The 17,590-nt window shown below is 36.7% G+C and overlaps 2 protein-coding genes and 1 long non-coding RNA gene across 5 annotated transcripts in view; 1 reads left to right on the top strand and 2 right to left on the bottom strand.

Annotated features, from left to right (window-relative positions):
- The window catches only part of spg11 (SPG11 vesicle trafficking associated, spatacsin), a 34,539-nt gene extending 29,766 nt beyond the window's left edge, over positions 1–4,773 (bottom strand). The window contains exons 1-4 of one of the 2 annotated variants that reach the window (XM_014972430.2): positions 4,380–4,773; positions 3,551–3,738; positions 1,960–2,187; positions 1,330–1,540 (exon numbers count right to left, since the gene is read on the bottom strand). In XM_014972430.2, the coding sequence (XP_014827916.2) occupies positions 1,330–1,540; positions 1,960–2,187; positions 3,551–3,738; positions 4,380–4,579 (827 nt within the window). In that variant the 5' untranslated portion in view covers positions 4,580–4,773. The remainder of the gene's footprint in view (positions 1–1,329; positions 1,541–1,959; positions 2,188–3,550; positions 3,739–4,379) is intronic. The other variant, XM_014972428.2, reaches the window with a different exon arrangement.
- Positions 4,774–6,383: 1,610 nt separating this feature from the next.
- On the top strand, positions 6,384–10,607 carry ciao2a (cytosolic iron-sulfur assembly component 2A). The gene is made up of 5 exons (XM_014972431.2): positions 6,384–6,594; positions 8,005–8,169; positions 8,577–8,626; positions 8,890–8,935; positions 9,649–10,607. Exons 1-5 carry the CDS (start codon positions 6,477–6,479, stop codon positions 9,747–9,749), a joined length of 480 nt encoding a protein of 159 aa, XP_014827917.1. The 5' UTR covers positions 6,384–6,476; the 3' UTR covers positions 9,750–10,607.
- A 949-nt stretch (positions 10,608–11,556) lies between these two features.
- LOC148159511 (uncharacterized) lies at positions 11,557–17,260 on the bottom strand. Of its 2 annotated transcripts, none has more exons than XR_015763101.1 (3): positions 17,051–17,260; positions 16,156–16,669; positions 11,557–11,841 (listed from the first exon to the last, which is right to left on the bottom strand). It is a non-coding gene; the product is annotated as an uncharacterized LOC148159511 (long non-coding RNA). The 2 variants fall into 2 exon arrangements; XR_015763102.1 differs by having other exon boundaries at positions 16,167–16,669.
- Between the last annotated feature and the right edge of the window lie 330 nt (positions 17,261–17,590).

Below are 17,590 nucleotides of genomic sequence, written 5' to 3'. Positions count from 1 at the left end.
TGCGGCCCTCTACCACCATTAGTTTGCTGTGTTTTATAATAATAAAACGTGTTTATTATTATTAACGCTTTGGTGCATAAACTGATTGAAAATCGATTTATTTACTGCATGTTTATGTCTATTAAGGCTAAGACGGAACGGCACTGACAGCAGCCCTTTAAACAATTCAGACTACGAACACAATAGAGACACAATCAGATGACTTATTACCCCACGATAATAACTCAATAGTCCATGGAAAAACCTTATAAGCTTGTATTAAAGCAGAAAGTACGGCGGCCACCGTAAAAAGGCTTACAATATTCAATTATGTATTAAACTGAACTGATCAGTAGATTATTGCGAGGGAACGCAAAACCTTTGTGATGGAACGCAAAAGTTTTGCGAGGGAACGCAACAGAAAAAAAATTCCCCATGTCCCCTGGAGGGCTCCGTATCTTACAGTGTATTAGGGGGCCATTGTAGATTTTTTTTTTTAAAAAAGAAAGCATAAATTGCTAGAAAAAAACTGACATTTTCAAGAAAACATGGAAATTTAAAAAAAAAAAAAAAAAAAGAAAGAAAAAGAATTCTGAGATGCATCTCAAACTTTTTGAGGTTCTTTCTAGCAAATTTTCAACTTTTGCTCAGCTCAAAAATATTTGTTTTTTTTCTGGAAAGTTTTTTTCAGTGGAAATGTACTCCTTTTTTTCTACCTACAATGGCCCTAATGCGCTATAGTACTTACTTGTGTAGAATGAGTTTGTATTTAAAGAAATTGTCTGCAGAGGTTGAAAACATTTCTCCATGTCACTGTTTACATCATTATTGTTTATTTTGTATTAATAAATATGGCTATTCTTATATTTGAAAGGAAGTTTGTTTATGTATTCATATTAAATTAAAAATCCATTTACTATGTCAACTTAGCTAAACTACTCTGGAGCCGGGGCTGAGTCAAAAAGACAGAGTTATAATTAAAACCCAAAGGCTCATGGTCTACCAGCCACTATGCTAAGTGTTAAAACAAGATGCCAAATCATATCCTTATTTTTGCTACACATAAACTTAGTCTCACACTAAATCTATGATCAATAGTGATCTTAATCTACTGAGAGAAAGTAACAAAGCAATGTTTTTCAAATCAGTTCTATATGTATGCATCAACATGTGTTCAATCTTTTAGACAAAGAGCAAATATCACTGTCACCCAAATGCCTATGTCATCTTCAGAGTGAGGGAGTAACACACATGAAGGAAAGTCTACAGTAGACCTTAAGGAGGAATGCCATACATCACTGCTGTAAACAAAGCAATTAGAAAACATTAACAGAGAACTGACTTCTGTACCTGAAGTAGTGGTTAAGGTTAACGGTGACTGCTGCATGAGACTGAGTTACAGCTACAGCTGTGCAGAGATCTGCTGACACATGGAAAAGACAGAAGGAGGAGGAGGAAGAGAGTGAAGAGGAAGTCAGGCCGCCATCCGGCCAACCAGAGCTCAGGTAGGAAGGAATGTCGATGCTGGCCAGCAGAGAGCCATCAGTAATGGCATACACATCTGATCAGGTGGACTGATTAGGGAAAACACTCTTTGGGTAGAAATGCATTGTTTCACACACTAACAAACTATAAAATGGCAATCCGTTTTTTTTTTTTTTTAGATCATCAGTCACATCACATCGCATTTATTATATCCAGGGTTTCTTTCACAAACCTGGTTTAAAGCTGCAGTGTGTATGTTCTTTACTCATATTCTTTTTCCAGCCATATCCAAAATTTTAAAAGCAGTCATAACATATTCTATTCTGAATGCTGCTCCCAGGATTAGGACAAGCTTTTTACATGATTATTGTTTTCTTTAATTTTCCACCGGTTGTGCTAGCTTGGGGCTGTTGCTTTATTATGAGGAGACAGAACTTCTGCAGTTTTTCAAAGCAGCATCTTTACTGTCAGTATAAGAGGCTTTTTGCAGGATACAAATGAGTCCACTGGAGCTGAGGACAAATAAGGTCTCTGCAAAGACACAGTGGTGAACAGCAGTATGTCTGTCACTGGTCGTTAGCTGGATTCTGCAGCAGGAGATCTTCTTTGGTTCTTGTGATGCCTGTTCCCACTGCAACTGCAGAATCCAGTCACTGTTTACCAGTACACAGCACTGGTTGGCCATAAAGGACAAGACCTGTACAGACACCAGCTCACACACACCTGGCAACAAGAGCATAACACTGAGTTACAAAAAACTTTTTTTGGAAGTTGTCTATGTTTTTTCAACTGAATTAGGATTGTTTTGCACCGCTGAATCCATAAATGACATCCATTTTTCTCAATCGGGTTTTTATTCTAATTTGCTTTTGAGAAATCTGATCTAACTAAATTGATGACATTTATGTGACATTATCAGTTAATTTCTGTTAATATTTATTTTTTTAGGAGAAAGAAATTTGCCTAACACAGTGTTTTTATTAAAGTGTTACAAACTTGGACTTCTGTAAATTGTATAATAAACATGTGACAGAATGGACATTGGGAATGATTGCACCCCCCTCCCTTTTCTTGCTTTGTTTACTTGCTTCTGTTTTTCTTATGTTGGCTGTACTCTCAAGATGCACTTCTCTTACTGTAGTTGCAGCGGTTCGCCACCGGTGGGCGCGTGGAGCACGGTGAGCAGCACTCCTGACTCAGCGAGCCAACGAACGGCTGGTCAGCGGAGGCGCTAACTGTCGCTGCTATTTGTATCGACGCTGTCTTGTTGGGGAAGTGAGCTGGAGTGGAGTGGCGATATACACTGCTCAAAAAAATAAAGGGAACACTCACATAACACATCCTAGATCTGAATGAATGAAATATTCTCATTGAATACTTTGTTCTGTACAAAGTTGAATGTGCTGACAACAAAATCACACAAAAATCATCAATGGAAATCAAATTTATTAACCAACGGAGGCCTGGATTTGGAGCCACACACAAAATTAAAGTGAAATGTTCCCTTTATTTTTTTGAGCAGTATATATTTGTGGAAGTTTTGCATGAACAATTCTTTGATTTATATTGTAAATATTTCTTTTTTCAGTTATATTGTAAATATTTGTTTGTGAGGAGAGCCAATGGCAATTTAGCGCAGCAACGGCTGGTCAGCGGAGGCGCTCACTGTCGCTCTTGTTTTAACAGCGTTCCTCAAAATAAAGAACCTGCGGAAAAGCACACTGACTGATCATTAAGTGTGCAACAAACACTACAGAGGGTAAGTACATGTGAATTGAACATTACGTCTTCATTGTGTAAAATTCTCCATCTCTTTTCTGTTCTGATGGAATCTCTCCTCATCACTCATTGATCAGATTCTCAGGAAACCGATTCAGATGTGAGAACAAGTCAAGCATTTGATGCTCATGGTGCACTATAGTTCAGAGTTGACCTGATTCAGCAAAACCAATGTGATTTCTGGATTGAGCTCATCAAAATGACCCTAAGAGAGTTGAAAAACCCCAGACAATTTTTTGGCTGTCAACCAGTTAACATCAAGACTTTTGAAACAAAAATCAGCAGGTAAGAACAACTGAGTACTCACTTTTGTCGCTCTCTTTGACAATTTCCAGCAGATTATCTACATTACACTTTTGCACAGTCAGTAAAGAAACTGGGGTGGATTGTTCTGCTTCAGCCTCGAATAGCGTTAGGTCACCCTGTGATCCAACAGCCAACAAATTAAAGCTGCTGACTCCCAAAATGCTTGTAGTCGCCTCCTCCCAGCAGAAACTATAAACAGGGAAAAGTTAGTTATTTTTTTTATCTGCAGAATAAGCACTACTATCTGCAATTCCATGAAGTATTTAATTTGGATATGATTTTGATTTCAGTAGTTGACTTTGTATTCAACAAAACTACAAATAAGAGACAAATCAATCCAGCAGTGACAGACTCTGTCCAGGTCACATATAGTAAGTATTTACATTTACTCAGTTACATTACTTCTGTAACTTTTAGAATACCTACACCATGTGCAACTTCACTGAATAAACAGCAAACAAGTTTTGACCACAGGACAGGTTTCAAAAGATTTATGAATTTTATTTGGTAGTGTTGACGGAATCTATTATTTTATAACAGTACTATTTGTGTCTTTATTAAGACTTTACCAGAATTTCGCACCATTCTTTGCAGAAAAAAATGTTTGAATGCAGCTGTGTGAAATAAACGTACATGGCACATGACTTAGCACGAGTCTTACATTTTTATTGCTAAAAAAGATTTTAAAGAGTTTATTGTAGGATGGGTCACTGTTAAAAACTATTGTCTGTCTCGATTCGGTTAGAGCATAAAAGCCGTTTAGTCAGCAGTAAATTGCATTATAAATCTTGTTTCACAAACACGGGAAGTGAAGACCAGTCAGAACTCACTCTACAAAGCAGCCGTCCGATGCAGCCGGAGGGGCCTCTCTATCCCCAGGGTCCCACACCAACAGCTGGCCCGAGACCCCAAGACAGCAGAGGAGGGAGCCCGCAGGACACAGCTCGGCTTTCTGGATGTCTGCTAGCTGACCACAGTGCTGGTTCTCAGGAATAACCAGCACCTCTATGGAGTTCTGCCCATCCAACATCTCCTCACAGTTACAGAATAGTGTTTGACCGGTTTAAATTGCCTTGATAAAGATATCTGAATAAGATGGGAAAGATTGAACCATTTCTTTCTCGTCAACAGCTTCCCAGTTCAACGAGTCACATTACTTCTAGTGTCAGCTGACCGAAATAGCTTCTTCTTCTTTATTTATGGCGGTTGGCAAGCAACTTACTGATGTGCATTACCGCCATCTACTGGAATGGAGTGTGGATCGGGATGCTACATATATATTCTCCCACAGAAAAACAAACATATCCTTTCTATTAATTTCGTTTTCTTAAGGTAATTTATTAAATCACAAAAATATTCAGAAGTAGAAGTTTTGTCCAAAATATCTTGTATATTTAACTGTAATTTATTTTTCTTGTAATCAACATACTAATTCCCTTCTCTCAACAGAATAGAACAGAACAACAAAACATGTTTTACTGTCTCTTCTTGAAGACAAAAATCACAATTTCCAGTTGGATGTTTTCCCATTTTAAATAATGTGCTATTTAACCTTGTATGACCAAAATGTAATATGGATATAATGGTTTCCTCTTTTCTATTTCGTCCTGTTCTCCTCATTGCACCAACTTTTCTTTGAATACTGTAAAGGCACCTACCAGTTCTATCTTCTTCCCACTGCTTCTGCCATCTTTCCTTAACCTTTTGTTTAATAATAGATTTGATTTCTTCTTTACTTAAACCATTAAGTAAAGAAGAAATCAAATCTATTATAGGAAAAAAAGGAAATGAGTTGGGAGACAAATATGCAAAACAAGCTACAAAAAATAGTTATATTGATATATTGGTACCAACCAATATATTGATATATTGGTTGGTACCAATATATCAATATAACTATTTTTTATATTGATATAAAAAATAGTTATTTTTTATAACAATATATCAATATATATATATAAATATATCAATATATTGATATATTGTTGGTATCAATATATTGGTACCAACCAATATATTGATATACCAACCAATATATCAATATATTGGTTGGTACCAATATATCAATATAACTATTTTTTGTAGCTTGTTTTGCATATTTGTCTCCCAACTCATTTCCTTTTTTTCCTACATGTGATGGTACCCATGTAATACAACTAATAAACCCATTGCCTGAATTATATAAATTAATAACTTTTAATTATTAATTTTTTAATAAAAAAAAAATAATTATTAAAATATATTTTTAAATATTATTAAATTATTAATAATTTAATAATTATTAATAAAAGGTCTGGTCTACTAATAGAATGATTATTTTTTAATGAATATAATGATGAACTTGAATCAGAACATATTATATATCTCAGTGGACGAACTTCCTCGATCCATCCTAAAACCAAAATGAATCCCATCATCTCTCCTGTATAAACTGATACTCCATCAGTAATTCTTTTACATTTTTTAATATTGAATTCTGGAACAATGGATGACACCCCATTACTGCTATTTGAGTTTTTTTGAACCATCTGTATAAACTTGGACATATCTATAGTGCTTATTGTCTAAATATGATTGTACTGAATATGGATCTAAAATGTTTTCTTTTTTCCTTTTCCCCAACAAAATCAACAACACTATTAGGAGACGGGTGAACTGGTGACCGAATTTTCTTCTTGAAATTTATTGGCAGTTGGCAAACAACTTAAGGTGCATTACCGCCACCTACGGGTAAGGAGTGTGGTTCGTGTATGTGTGTGTGTGTGTATGAGAGAGAGAGAGAGAAAGAGAGAGAGATCACCAAACTGGCATTACTGCCCAGTTGGTGGCAGTCATGCTCTGTTAGGTTGTTTGACAATCGCCATTGAACAAAAGAAGAAGATAGTCTTTCTTGAGACGTTAATGTTTATCATGGCGCTTGTTAAAGAATGGAAATAGTGTCCAGCCTTCTATCATCAGCTCTCGAAAAGATTTTCCAACTGTCCGGACTCATCAGAAATGGCATGAACACCAAGCCGATGGAGGAAAAAGCTTTGGACGTGTACGGTAAGTCAGAGGTCTATAGGCGTTTCTAACGTCAGACTGAGTGCTAGTTGAGCTGGAAAGGTAATACATAGAAAAAGCTCGCGCCTTTATTTCCTGTTCCTTTGCGACTATGAAGCTGAAAATTCCGATTCGGAAATTTATGGCTAAAAGGCAATTTCACCTAATTTTTTCAGTACTTTGAGCTTATTTAACCTTTAAAAAATACAACACATGGACTCTTCAAACCTGGACTAGATTATTCAGCACTAAAGCAGAATAAGACTAAGTTTGTGATATTTGAAACCTTTTATTTGAATTGTGAAGTTTCCTTAATGGCTATTTCGACGCTTTTTATTGATCTGTACCACATTAAAACCGCTCCAGCTCCTAAACTATGACACCTGGACACTTCAAACCTGGTGTAGATCATTCTATGTTAATTGCAGGCAGAGTTGTAAAGTGAAAAAGTACTTCGTTGCTATACTTAATTAGACTTTTCAGGTATCTATACCTGAGTATTTATCTTTCTGACCACTTTTTACCTTTACTCATTACATTTGAATAGAAATAGCTGTACTCTCCTAACATTTTGTCATGTGACTTGTCACTTACTAAAGAAGTATAGCAGACTCTCTTCATGTGTAGAAGATCTGACAGATTAACCTGCATAAACTTGCTATGCCACACATCGGAATCTCCCATAATAAAGAAAACATAAACAAAGGCTACTTGGCTTTGATTCCTTAAATTAGAAAATATGTTCTTTATCATATTCACACCACTCCTTTACACCATTGCCAACACACCAAGACTATTTTTGTGGTGTTCAATATATTTTTGCCATGCATTTTGAAAGATAATAGGACCATTCCCTCATTGAGACTTGACAAAATAAAGAGGTGAAGCCTGTGGTTATATTAGGGGAGTCATCACACCTAAAACAAGTTGTCATTGTAGTTCGAAGGTAGAAGATAAGTTTGATCTTCATAAGAAAGTTATTTTAAAACACAAGGTTAACTGTCCATTAAAAATATGTGGTTATAATGGGAGTCAGTTGAACCAGAATGTTAAGTGCACACAAAGTGCATACATTTTGTTCTACATAACTTACAATCAAAGGGACAAAGAAATTTTAAAAAGAAAATTTAAAAAACGTTCTGGCCAAGTTTCATAGAATTAACCTGCAAGATGACAGAGATACTGGGAATAATAATTTTAAAAATGCAGTAAAAGCAGGGCACTTTGACCCTGGGGTAGTCAAAGTGCCCCCAGGGTCAACTCTAACAAAACAGCAATAAAAAAAGCATAAGAAAAAACAGAAATTTGCAAAGTATAAATCATTTTCACAGCATTGTATTTCATTGTTCAGTCATTGTAGAAGTTAATAGATTTCAAGCATCTTATGGAAACTTATTTCCTTCCCTCCCTCAGATGTGATTCGATCCATCCGGGACCCAGAGAAGCCGAACACCCTGGAGGAACTGGAGGTGGTGACAGAGAAATGTGTGGAGATTCAGGAGCTCAACGAGGATGAGTTCCTCATCATAATCAGATTCTCCCCAACCGTTCCTCATTGCTCCCTGGCTACTCTGATTGGTGAGCAAGTCTGCTGATGGCAAAAGTCTCCTCTAAACCCACCTGAAAACAATGGCAGATGGAGAACTGATCATATTTTGGGTTTGGAAAGACTCAGTCAGTAAATTGAGAAGTATTAATGTACTAAGTACTAAATATTTGTAATTATTACTCTTATTGTAATTTTTTACTCGTTATTGGTCTGAGTTCTAGTGACCAGGAATTCAGAACACAGCATTGCAGTTCCACTTTATATTGGCCACAATGAATGATTTACATGCAAGAAAAGATTTAAAAGCAATGCATATCTACTTTAAATGGGTTAAATGGTCCTCAGATGGAAAAGTTTTAGAACACTGGTCTATTTTTTCCTGTTTTGTTGCAGTAGATCTGTTAGTATCTGTGTCTTATAAAGATGTTGTCTGCAGGTCTGTGCATACAAGTGAAGTTGCAGCGGTGTCTGCCATTTAAACACAAGGTGAGTCTGAACAGCCCTGACCAAATGGGCAGATTTCATGTTTCTCTTGTCTTCTGAGCAGCAGTAATATTGGTATACTTTAAATTTATTAAAACTCTTTGTTTGTGAATTTTTTTCCCCCTATTATGTCTCTTCAATCTATTCTCATGCTATTTGGAATCCTAAACCACCTTCTCTCCAAGCTAGTATTAGTCATCTTTGGTCTTGATGGCAACAAACATAAGTTGTTTGATCAATTGTTTTTTTCTTCTTGTTTTCTTTAGTTGGAAATTTACATTTCAGAAGGAACCCATTCTACTGAAGAAGACAGTAAGTTTTTATTTAATATTTTCTCACATACGAGCATTAAAGGTTTAAGTAGGTCATACACCATAAATACGTCTTGCCTGAGGAAACCATCGGCTGAGACACTGCTGCCAACAACTTAACATTCTTATACTGCTAATATTTTACTTTTCTTTAATATAGGAAGTAATTATAGATCAATGCTTTTGTTTCTTTTGTGTGTGTGTGTGTACTAAAACCCCCTGTTGGCCATGGCAGATGGCCGCTGAGTCGTATTCTGCCAGAGGTTTATCCTGTTAAAGGGGAGTTTCCTCTTTGCTGTTGCTACATCCATGCTCTGTTTGACGCATTTCTGCAAAGTCAGCGACAATACAAGCGATTGACCACTGTTGCTACAGGACGAGTGAAGGGAGACCAAGTACTCTGAGTGAACCCACCTATTTATGAGGAGAACATTCAACTTCATGCGGACATTTATGGGATGCTCCATGGTGCATCCCATAAATGAAATCATGGCTTGGAAAAACTGCTCTTTGTATTTATTATCTTTTTCTGGTATTAAGATAATCTCAAGCATTTTAGTAAGAATTAAAAAGCAAAAACAGTGGTAACCTCTGATGGAGCACATACTGTTTTTTGCAGCAGATGTATCTTTTTTTGATAAATTGATGGGTGCTTTTCTTTTAATCTTGCTGTTGCTCATTAACTGAGTGAGAACCTTCTGTTCATGTCTGCAGTTAACAAACAGATCAATGATAAGGAGCGGATAGCAGCTGCCATGGAAAACCCCAACCTCAGAGAAATTGTGGAGCAGTGTGTAGCTGAACCAGACGATTGACGGAGGACACCCCACCTGCTTTAAAGCAATTCTTTTTAATCTGCTGTCTTTGTGTTTGTAATGTCCCAAAGCCTGAGAAGGTTCTTTACATGATTCCATTGCATCTGCTTGAAATCAGCTGGGCAATAACTCTTGAGGATTTGGCAGATTGTTCTATTATGTTTCGGGAGGAGGAACTCGTCTCACACACAAGCATTTATTTTAAGCTGTGATGACAATAGGGCGCAATAGGAAGTTGGTGTTTAATGAGTGCTGATTGCTGACTTTATCATGTGGATAGCTTTGTGGTAATATTGCAGCAGTTATTTACCTCTTCATACTGCTAAGAGCCATAAAAGAAGCTGCATGAACAGTAGACTAGAGAACATGCTTCCTGACATAGTTCCATCTGACCCTCCATCCGTCTTATTTCCATCCATCATTCCTCTAGTTTGCCGTTCTGTGGAAGATGAGTTACTGCATCTCTTTTGATAAATTGAAACAGAATAAGCTAGAAAATATTTTCTTGTTCAGGATTTTATTTTAGTAAATGTAAATTACCATTTAAATGTACTAAGCTGACTTTAACACAATTTATGCTTTATTAAACATAAGTGCTTTAAATGAAATTTAAACTTTAAGCAGAAACAGATGTTTAAAGTTTTGTGAGAGAAAACGGTTGATTCAGTTTTCAGGGGACTACATCTGAGTATGCTGTCATTCCCTTGGGAGCAAGCTGGTTCATCAACATTCATCATATTCTCTGGGTAATGTCTGGATGTACCTTGATGCACTAAAGAGTTTCTGAAGTGTCAGAGTCTCAAACAATTAAAGACAATATATGATTTGTTTTTGTCAGAATAAAATCCTGAAAAGTTACATGTCTTTGAGCTCTCTTAGTTTTATGACGGTTGCATAGAATCACAATAGTATCAAAGCCAAATGTGAGCTATAAAATAATAATGGAAGAATGTGAGATTCCTCATGCAAACTAACCCATACGTATACTCATTTTGGAGATGAGGAAACTGGCGATATATCAAACTTTGATATATTTTATCATAAGCATTCAAAACAGCAGTAAAGTTAGCTGGGGAGCTATGTGTAAATTTGGGGTCCAGTAAATGGCTGTACTATTCTCACATTTGATCATCCTTGTGCAATAACCACAACATCAGTACACACACACACACATACATACATATATATATATATATATGAACAAAAAACACAGACAACATTTCACAAGTAAGATGGACATATTATTGTGTATATATTGTGATTAGAATATTTACTGTATTTATGTCTACCGGTGAGATACCAGCTAATATTAGCTACAGTGCTTGGTGTAATACCGGGGTTTAGCCCCGCTATGAAGGCTAACTGAGATTCCGTAAATCTAAAAAAAATTTATTATTCTCTAACATTAACTTAGATTATCTGACACAAGAGCCTACATTAGAAATGAAACAATAACATATATTATAAAACTTATATGTGTTATAACATTCACCAGCAAAGTTTACACAGGTGGTAAAGACTATTATTTATATGCAATTATTTCACTCTGTCAAAAGTAAGATGCATCCCAAATCTCCCGTTTTTGTTTTGAAGGTTTCATAAAGACACGATGTGAGGAAGAAGTGGGAAATATCTTTAAAGAGAGACAGATTTATGGAGTTAGATTTGTTTCACAATTATTCAATCAAAAACAAATCATGTCAAACAAAAAAATATTAAAGTTTTTAATCATAAAAATAATTTTTTACGAAACAAAAAAATTTTTAAAGATTTTTTTTGATTGAAGTCACTTTTTTTTGGTTGAGCATTTTTTTTTGGTTGTCTATTTTTTATTTTTATTTTTTGGTTGAACTCGTTTTCTTGCTTATACAACTTTATTTGCGTTGGCGAACCAATAAATAAACTGACTTGGAGAAATATATTTAGCCAAACACACCCGGCCCCTAAAAGCAACACTTACTTCCCTACCTGGCCTTCTCTGACTCAACACTTGCTGGTCTCTCCATCCTCATGCTCTGATCGTCTCTAGCAGCTGGAGGAATCAGTAAGACCTACAAGCCTGTCCTGCTTCAGCTGCACTCTGCTGGTCATACTAGAATGGGGAATTAGGAGAACACCAATTTAATTTAATATCATAACACAGCAAAAGGCATATTACATCTAATTCAGAATAAAACTAAGTACAAGACACATACACACCAAATAATAAAAAACAGAAATTATGTGAATATCTTCCTTCGGCCTGTGACCTACCAGCTTAGTTTTACATTTTACATCTGGAAGAATATATATATATATTTAAGAGTTACATTGCCTCCCCTCATCGGCAACACTGATTATGTGCTTGGTAAATAAATCATCTGCACAGTCACTTGATGTGTGGTGCAGATTAATGTGGACCTAATAACATTGGTGCAACGATCTGCTGTTTTCCCATTTTAGCTTCAATGCTAGTTAATACATATATGTCACCAATATGGCTCCACGCTCAGTTCGCGATACAAGGGGGAGCAAACAACTCAAAAAACCCAACCAACGGAACAGTCAAATTTAAGACCTTTTATTACTACAAGAAGTCACTTGCAATAGTGGCTATATATAAAAGAATAAAATAAAAAAAACAGTCCTTTTCTCTTTTTTTATGAGATCCCAAAAAGTTCACCGCGGTAAAGCTAGCCGGCTCTGACTCCAGCCGGCCCAGCACACAATATACAAGTGCGCGGTCGCTCAAGACATTATGGTACACCCATTTACGTGCTGCTTTCACAATAAAAGGCCGCAGCATTTGCAAACAGAAAATAATATATGCTCAGAAACTAATACGAAACTAATACACTATATATATATATATATATATATATATATATATATATATATATATATATATATATATATATATATATGTATAGTCATTTTTATATTTTGTCCCTAAGTTGCCGTGCCCATTGCTGAGAAACTCTCTGTTTCCAAAGACTCCTACCACTTCTGGGTGATAGAGGGACAACTCTAGAACAGAACCAGAAAGTTGCAACCAGATCTGATGTGTAATTTCAAAATAAAAGCCTATCAAAAAAGTCATTTTTTTATCTTTTCCCCCTAAGTTGCCGTGCACATTGCTGAGAAACTCTCTGTTTCCAAAGACTCCTACCACTTCTGGATGACAGAGGGTCACCTCTAGAACAGAACCAGAAAGTGGCAACTAGATCTGATGTGTAATTTCAAAATAAAAGCATTTCAAAATAGTCATTTGTTATGTTTTTCCCACCAATTTGCCTTGCACATTGCTGAAAAACTTTGTGTTTCCAGTGACTTCTCTCACTTCTGGGTGACAGATGGACACCTCTACAAGACAACCAGAAAATATCAAACACATATGATCTATAATTTCAAAATTAAATCCCTTTAAAATAATACGTTTTTATTTTTATATACACAAATAAGTAGAAAATGTAAAGAGCTGCCTCACTCAATCATCTTTTTTATACACAGATTTTTCTATAATCTCCCATACATGTACTACTTATATACAAACCAGATTTCAAAACAGGTGTGACACTAAACAATTTGTGAATAAAAACTGAATGCAATGATGTGGAGGTGGCAACATATAATATTTTATTCGTAATAGAACATAGATGGCAGATCAAAAGTTTAATCTGAGTAAATGTAACATTTTACAGGAGATATATGTTGAGTCAAAATTTCACAATGTCTATAAATCCCAAAAAAGTTGGAACACGGCCATTTTTACCACTCTGTGGCATCTCCCCTTCTTAAAACACTCAGACGTTTTTATCCGTCACCCAGAAGTGAGAGAAGTCACTGGAAACACAAAGTTTTTCAGCAATGTGCAAGGCAAATTGGTGGGAAAAACATAACAAATGACTATTTTGAAATGCTTTTATTTTGAAATTACACATCAGATCTAGTTGCCACTTTCTGGTTCTGTTCTAGAGGTGACCCTCTGTCATCCAGAAGTGGTAGGAGTCTTTGGAAACAGAGAGTTTCTAAGCAATGGGCACGGCAACTTAGGTGGAATAGATCTAAACTACTACTTTAATGGTATTTTATTTTGAAATTACACATCAGATCTGGTTGCCACTTTCTGGTTCTCTTCTAGAGGTGTCCCTCTGTCACCCAGAAGTGGTAGGAGTCTTTGGAAACAGAGAGTTTCTCAGCAATGGGCACGGCAACTTAGGTGGAATAGATCTAAACTACTACTTTAATGGTCTTTTATTTTGAAATTACACATCAGATCTGGTTGCAACTTTCTGGTTCTGTTCTAGAGGTGTCCCTCTGTCACCCAGAAGTGGTAGGAGTCTTTGGAAACAGAGAGTTTCTCAGCAATGGGCACGGCAACTTAGGGGAAAAAGAAATGACTTTTTTGATAGGCTTTTATTTTGAAATTATACATCAGATCTAGTTGCAAATTTCTGGTTCTGTTCTAGAGATGTCCCTCTGTCACCCAGAAGTGGTAGCAGTCTTTGGAAACAGAGAGTTTCTCAGCAATGTGCACGGCAACTTAGATGGAAAAGATAAAAAAATGACTTTTTTGATAGGCTTTTATTTTGAAATTATACATCAGATCTGGTTGCCACTTTCTGGTTCTGTTCTATAGGTGTCCCTCTGTCATCCAGAAGTGGTAGCAGTCTTTGGAAACAGAGAGTTTCTCAGCAATGGGCACGACAACTTAGGTGGAATAGATCTAAACTACTACTTTAATGGTCTTTTATTTTGAAATTACACATCAGATCTAGTTGCCACTTTCTGGTTCTGTTCTATAGGTGTCCCTCTGTCATCCAGAAGTGGTAGCAGTCTTTGGAAACAGAGAGTTTCTCAGCAATGGGCACGACAACTTAGGTGGAATAGATCTAAACTACTACTTTAATGGTCTTTTATTTTGAAATTACACATCAGATCTAGTTGCCACTTTCTGGTTCTGTTCTAGAGTTGTCCCTCTGTCACCCAGAAGTGGTAGGAGTCTTTGGAAACAGAGTTTCTCAGCAATGGGTGTACCATAATGTCTTGAGCGACCGCGCACTTGTATATTGTGTGCTGGGCCGGCTGGAGTCAGAACAGGTGTTACGTCAATCCGCGTTTCCCCATCAGATACGGTTCCCCCTTCGTCTTCTTGCCGCTCCGCCCCGCCCACGCGGCAAAATAGGCGCGTGCTCGTGACGAGCACTGACAAAGCACGCGCGTAGCAAGCACAAGCTTGTTCGGCGCGCTTGTCTGAGGAACTACGGACACCGTGAAAGCTCAAACAACATGTTTCGGCAAAGTTGTCACACTTTCTTCACGTTTTTGCGGGAAACTAATAGTAATAATACTAATAATTATAATAAATATAATAAATATATATGTTATACATATTATAATTAGAATAAATAATATATATTTTATACATATATTATAATTATAATACATAATATATGTTATATATATTATAATTATAATATATATATATGTTGTATATATTATAATATGTTGTATATATTATAACTATGATAGATAGATAGATAGCCTAGTGCTATATGAATTAAAAACAGGGCAATGCAATTTAATGCTCAATATTACCCATCAGATACCGTTTCCCCTGTTTTAAAGTGGGGGAACGCTATCTGATGGCCATAAATCTCCCATCAGATACCGTTTCCCCTGTTTTAAAGTGGGGGAACGGTATCGGATGGCCATAAATCTCCCATCACATACCGTTTCCCCCACTTTAAAACAGGGGAAACGGTATCTGATGGGTGAAAGATGGCCATCAGATAGTGTTCCCCCACTTTAAAACAGGGGAAACGGTATCTGATGGGTAATATTGAGCATTAAATTGCATTGCCCTGTTTTTAATTCATATAGCACTAGGCTATCTATCTATCTATCTATTATAATTATAATATATACAACATATATATTATAATATATACAACATATATAATTATAATATATACAACATATTATAATTATAATAATATATACAACATATATATATAATATAACTATAATATATATAACGTATATTATGTATTATAATTATAATATGTATAAAATATATATTATTTATTATAATTATAATATGTATAACATATATATTTATTATAATTATTAGTATTATTACTATTAGTTTCCCGCAAAAAACGTGAAGAAAGTGTGACAACTTTGCCGAAACATGTTGTTTGAGCTTTCACCATGTCCGTAGTTCCTCAGACAAGCGCGCCGAACTAGCGCGTGCTTGCTACGCGCGTGCTTTCTCAGTGCTCGTCACGAGCACGCGCCTATTTTGCCGCGTGGGCGGGGCGGAGCGGCAAGAAGACGAAGGGGGAACCGTATCTGATGGGGAAACGCGGATTGACGTAACACCTGTTAGCTTTACCGCGGTAAAAGTTCCGTAAAAGGAAGTCACCAGTTCCAGACCCTCGGCTGAGTTCCACTTGCGCTGCTCCAAGTGAATGCGGCCCGTCTACCCTTTGTACACTTGCCAGCTCCCAGCTGACTTCTTAAAAACTCCGGCACTGCCCGCTCTTCGGCGTATTACGATCCTTTACAGCCAGACCCAGCTAAAAGAGAGAGACAGGGAGAGCGCCAGCAATCCTGTCCCAAGACTCCATCGAGAGGTTAATTTCCTGTAAACACTCTGGGACGGAACACTACTTACAGGCGCGGGCAGAGGACCTCCTCTGCCCTGATTCTCTGTGTTGGGCCGTCAGTTCACCTCTCGGTGCTCTATGTCTGGGGTGCGGATTTTGTCCGTCACTCGTCAGGATCCGTCTCTTTCGCTTGCAGGGCTCACGCTCTCCCCTTCTATCCAGGCTTCTTTTATTATGGCCTCAATCAGCATGCCGACCCACTGATTACAAGCTGCAATCAGTGGGCTCCACCTCCTTAAAGGGCTGCCTTCGACCTGGTGCGTTCGGGTGCTAAAGGGAAAAACAAAACCAAAAACATGCAAAACACAACAAGCAAGAAAAAGAAAAACAATCATATTTTCCCTTGTGCAACATATACACATGCACACACGGAGGATTATGCAACAGTTTTTAACACATATTTCCTCCAGATATATTTGGTATTTTCCACGCTTAACGCCACTCGACAGAGGTGCGCTGGTTAACGAATATTGCACAAGCCTAGTTTATTAACTTTACCTAGTGCTAGCATTAGCTAGCACAATATGCTACCGGGAATCACGGCAGAAAAAATATGTGACTGTCGTCATAAGTTGTGTAAGATTTCTTCTTTGAAACAGGGTGGACACTTTAGAAGCTGCTAAACGGTGTAATTTTGTGAAGATTACTTACCATTCACATTCTGTGTCCCGTTACCGAAGCCCTGCAGTTCGGGACAGAGTTCTGAAATCTCAAGGAGTCATCCGCTTTAGTCCGCGCTATCCAATCGGAACACGTCTTACATTGCTCGTCCTTAAGCCCCGCCCAGAATGTTCATGTAAGCTTCGCCAAAGCAAATAAAGTTGTATAAGCAAGAAAACGAGTTCAACCAAAAAAAAAAAAAAAAAATAGACTCAACCAAAACAAAAGTTTCAATCAAAGAATTAGTGACTTCAATAAAAAAAAAAATCTTTAAAAAAATTTTGTTTCGTAAAAAATTATTTTTATGATTAAAAACTTTTTAAGATTTTTTTGTTTGACATGATTTTTTTTATTGAATACTACTTTTTTTTGTTTGACATGATTTTTTGATTGGATACTCCTTTTTTTGTTTGACATGATTTTTTTTTTTTTTTGATTGAATAATTGTGAAACAAATCTAACTCCATACGGATTCACTGCAGCACGGATGAATCTCGCATCGGATTTTGGACTCAATCTCAGCTGCTGAGT

Source organism: Poecilia mexicana, unplaced genomic scaffold (genome assembly GCF_051168715.1).
Source record: "Poecilia mexicana isolate PSO_F unplaced genomic scaffold, ASM5116871v1 scaffold_6, whole genome shotgun sequence".
Classification (NCBI taxonomy): domain Eukaryota; kingdom Metazoa; phylum Chordata; class Actinopteri; order Cyprinodontiformes; family Poeciliidae; genus Poecilia; species Poecilia mexicana.
The sequence above is the reverse complement of the archived record's forward strand: the minus strand, read 5'-3'. Positions and strand labels throughout refer to the sequence as shown.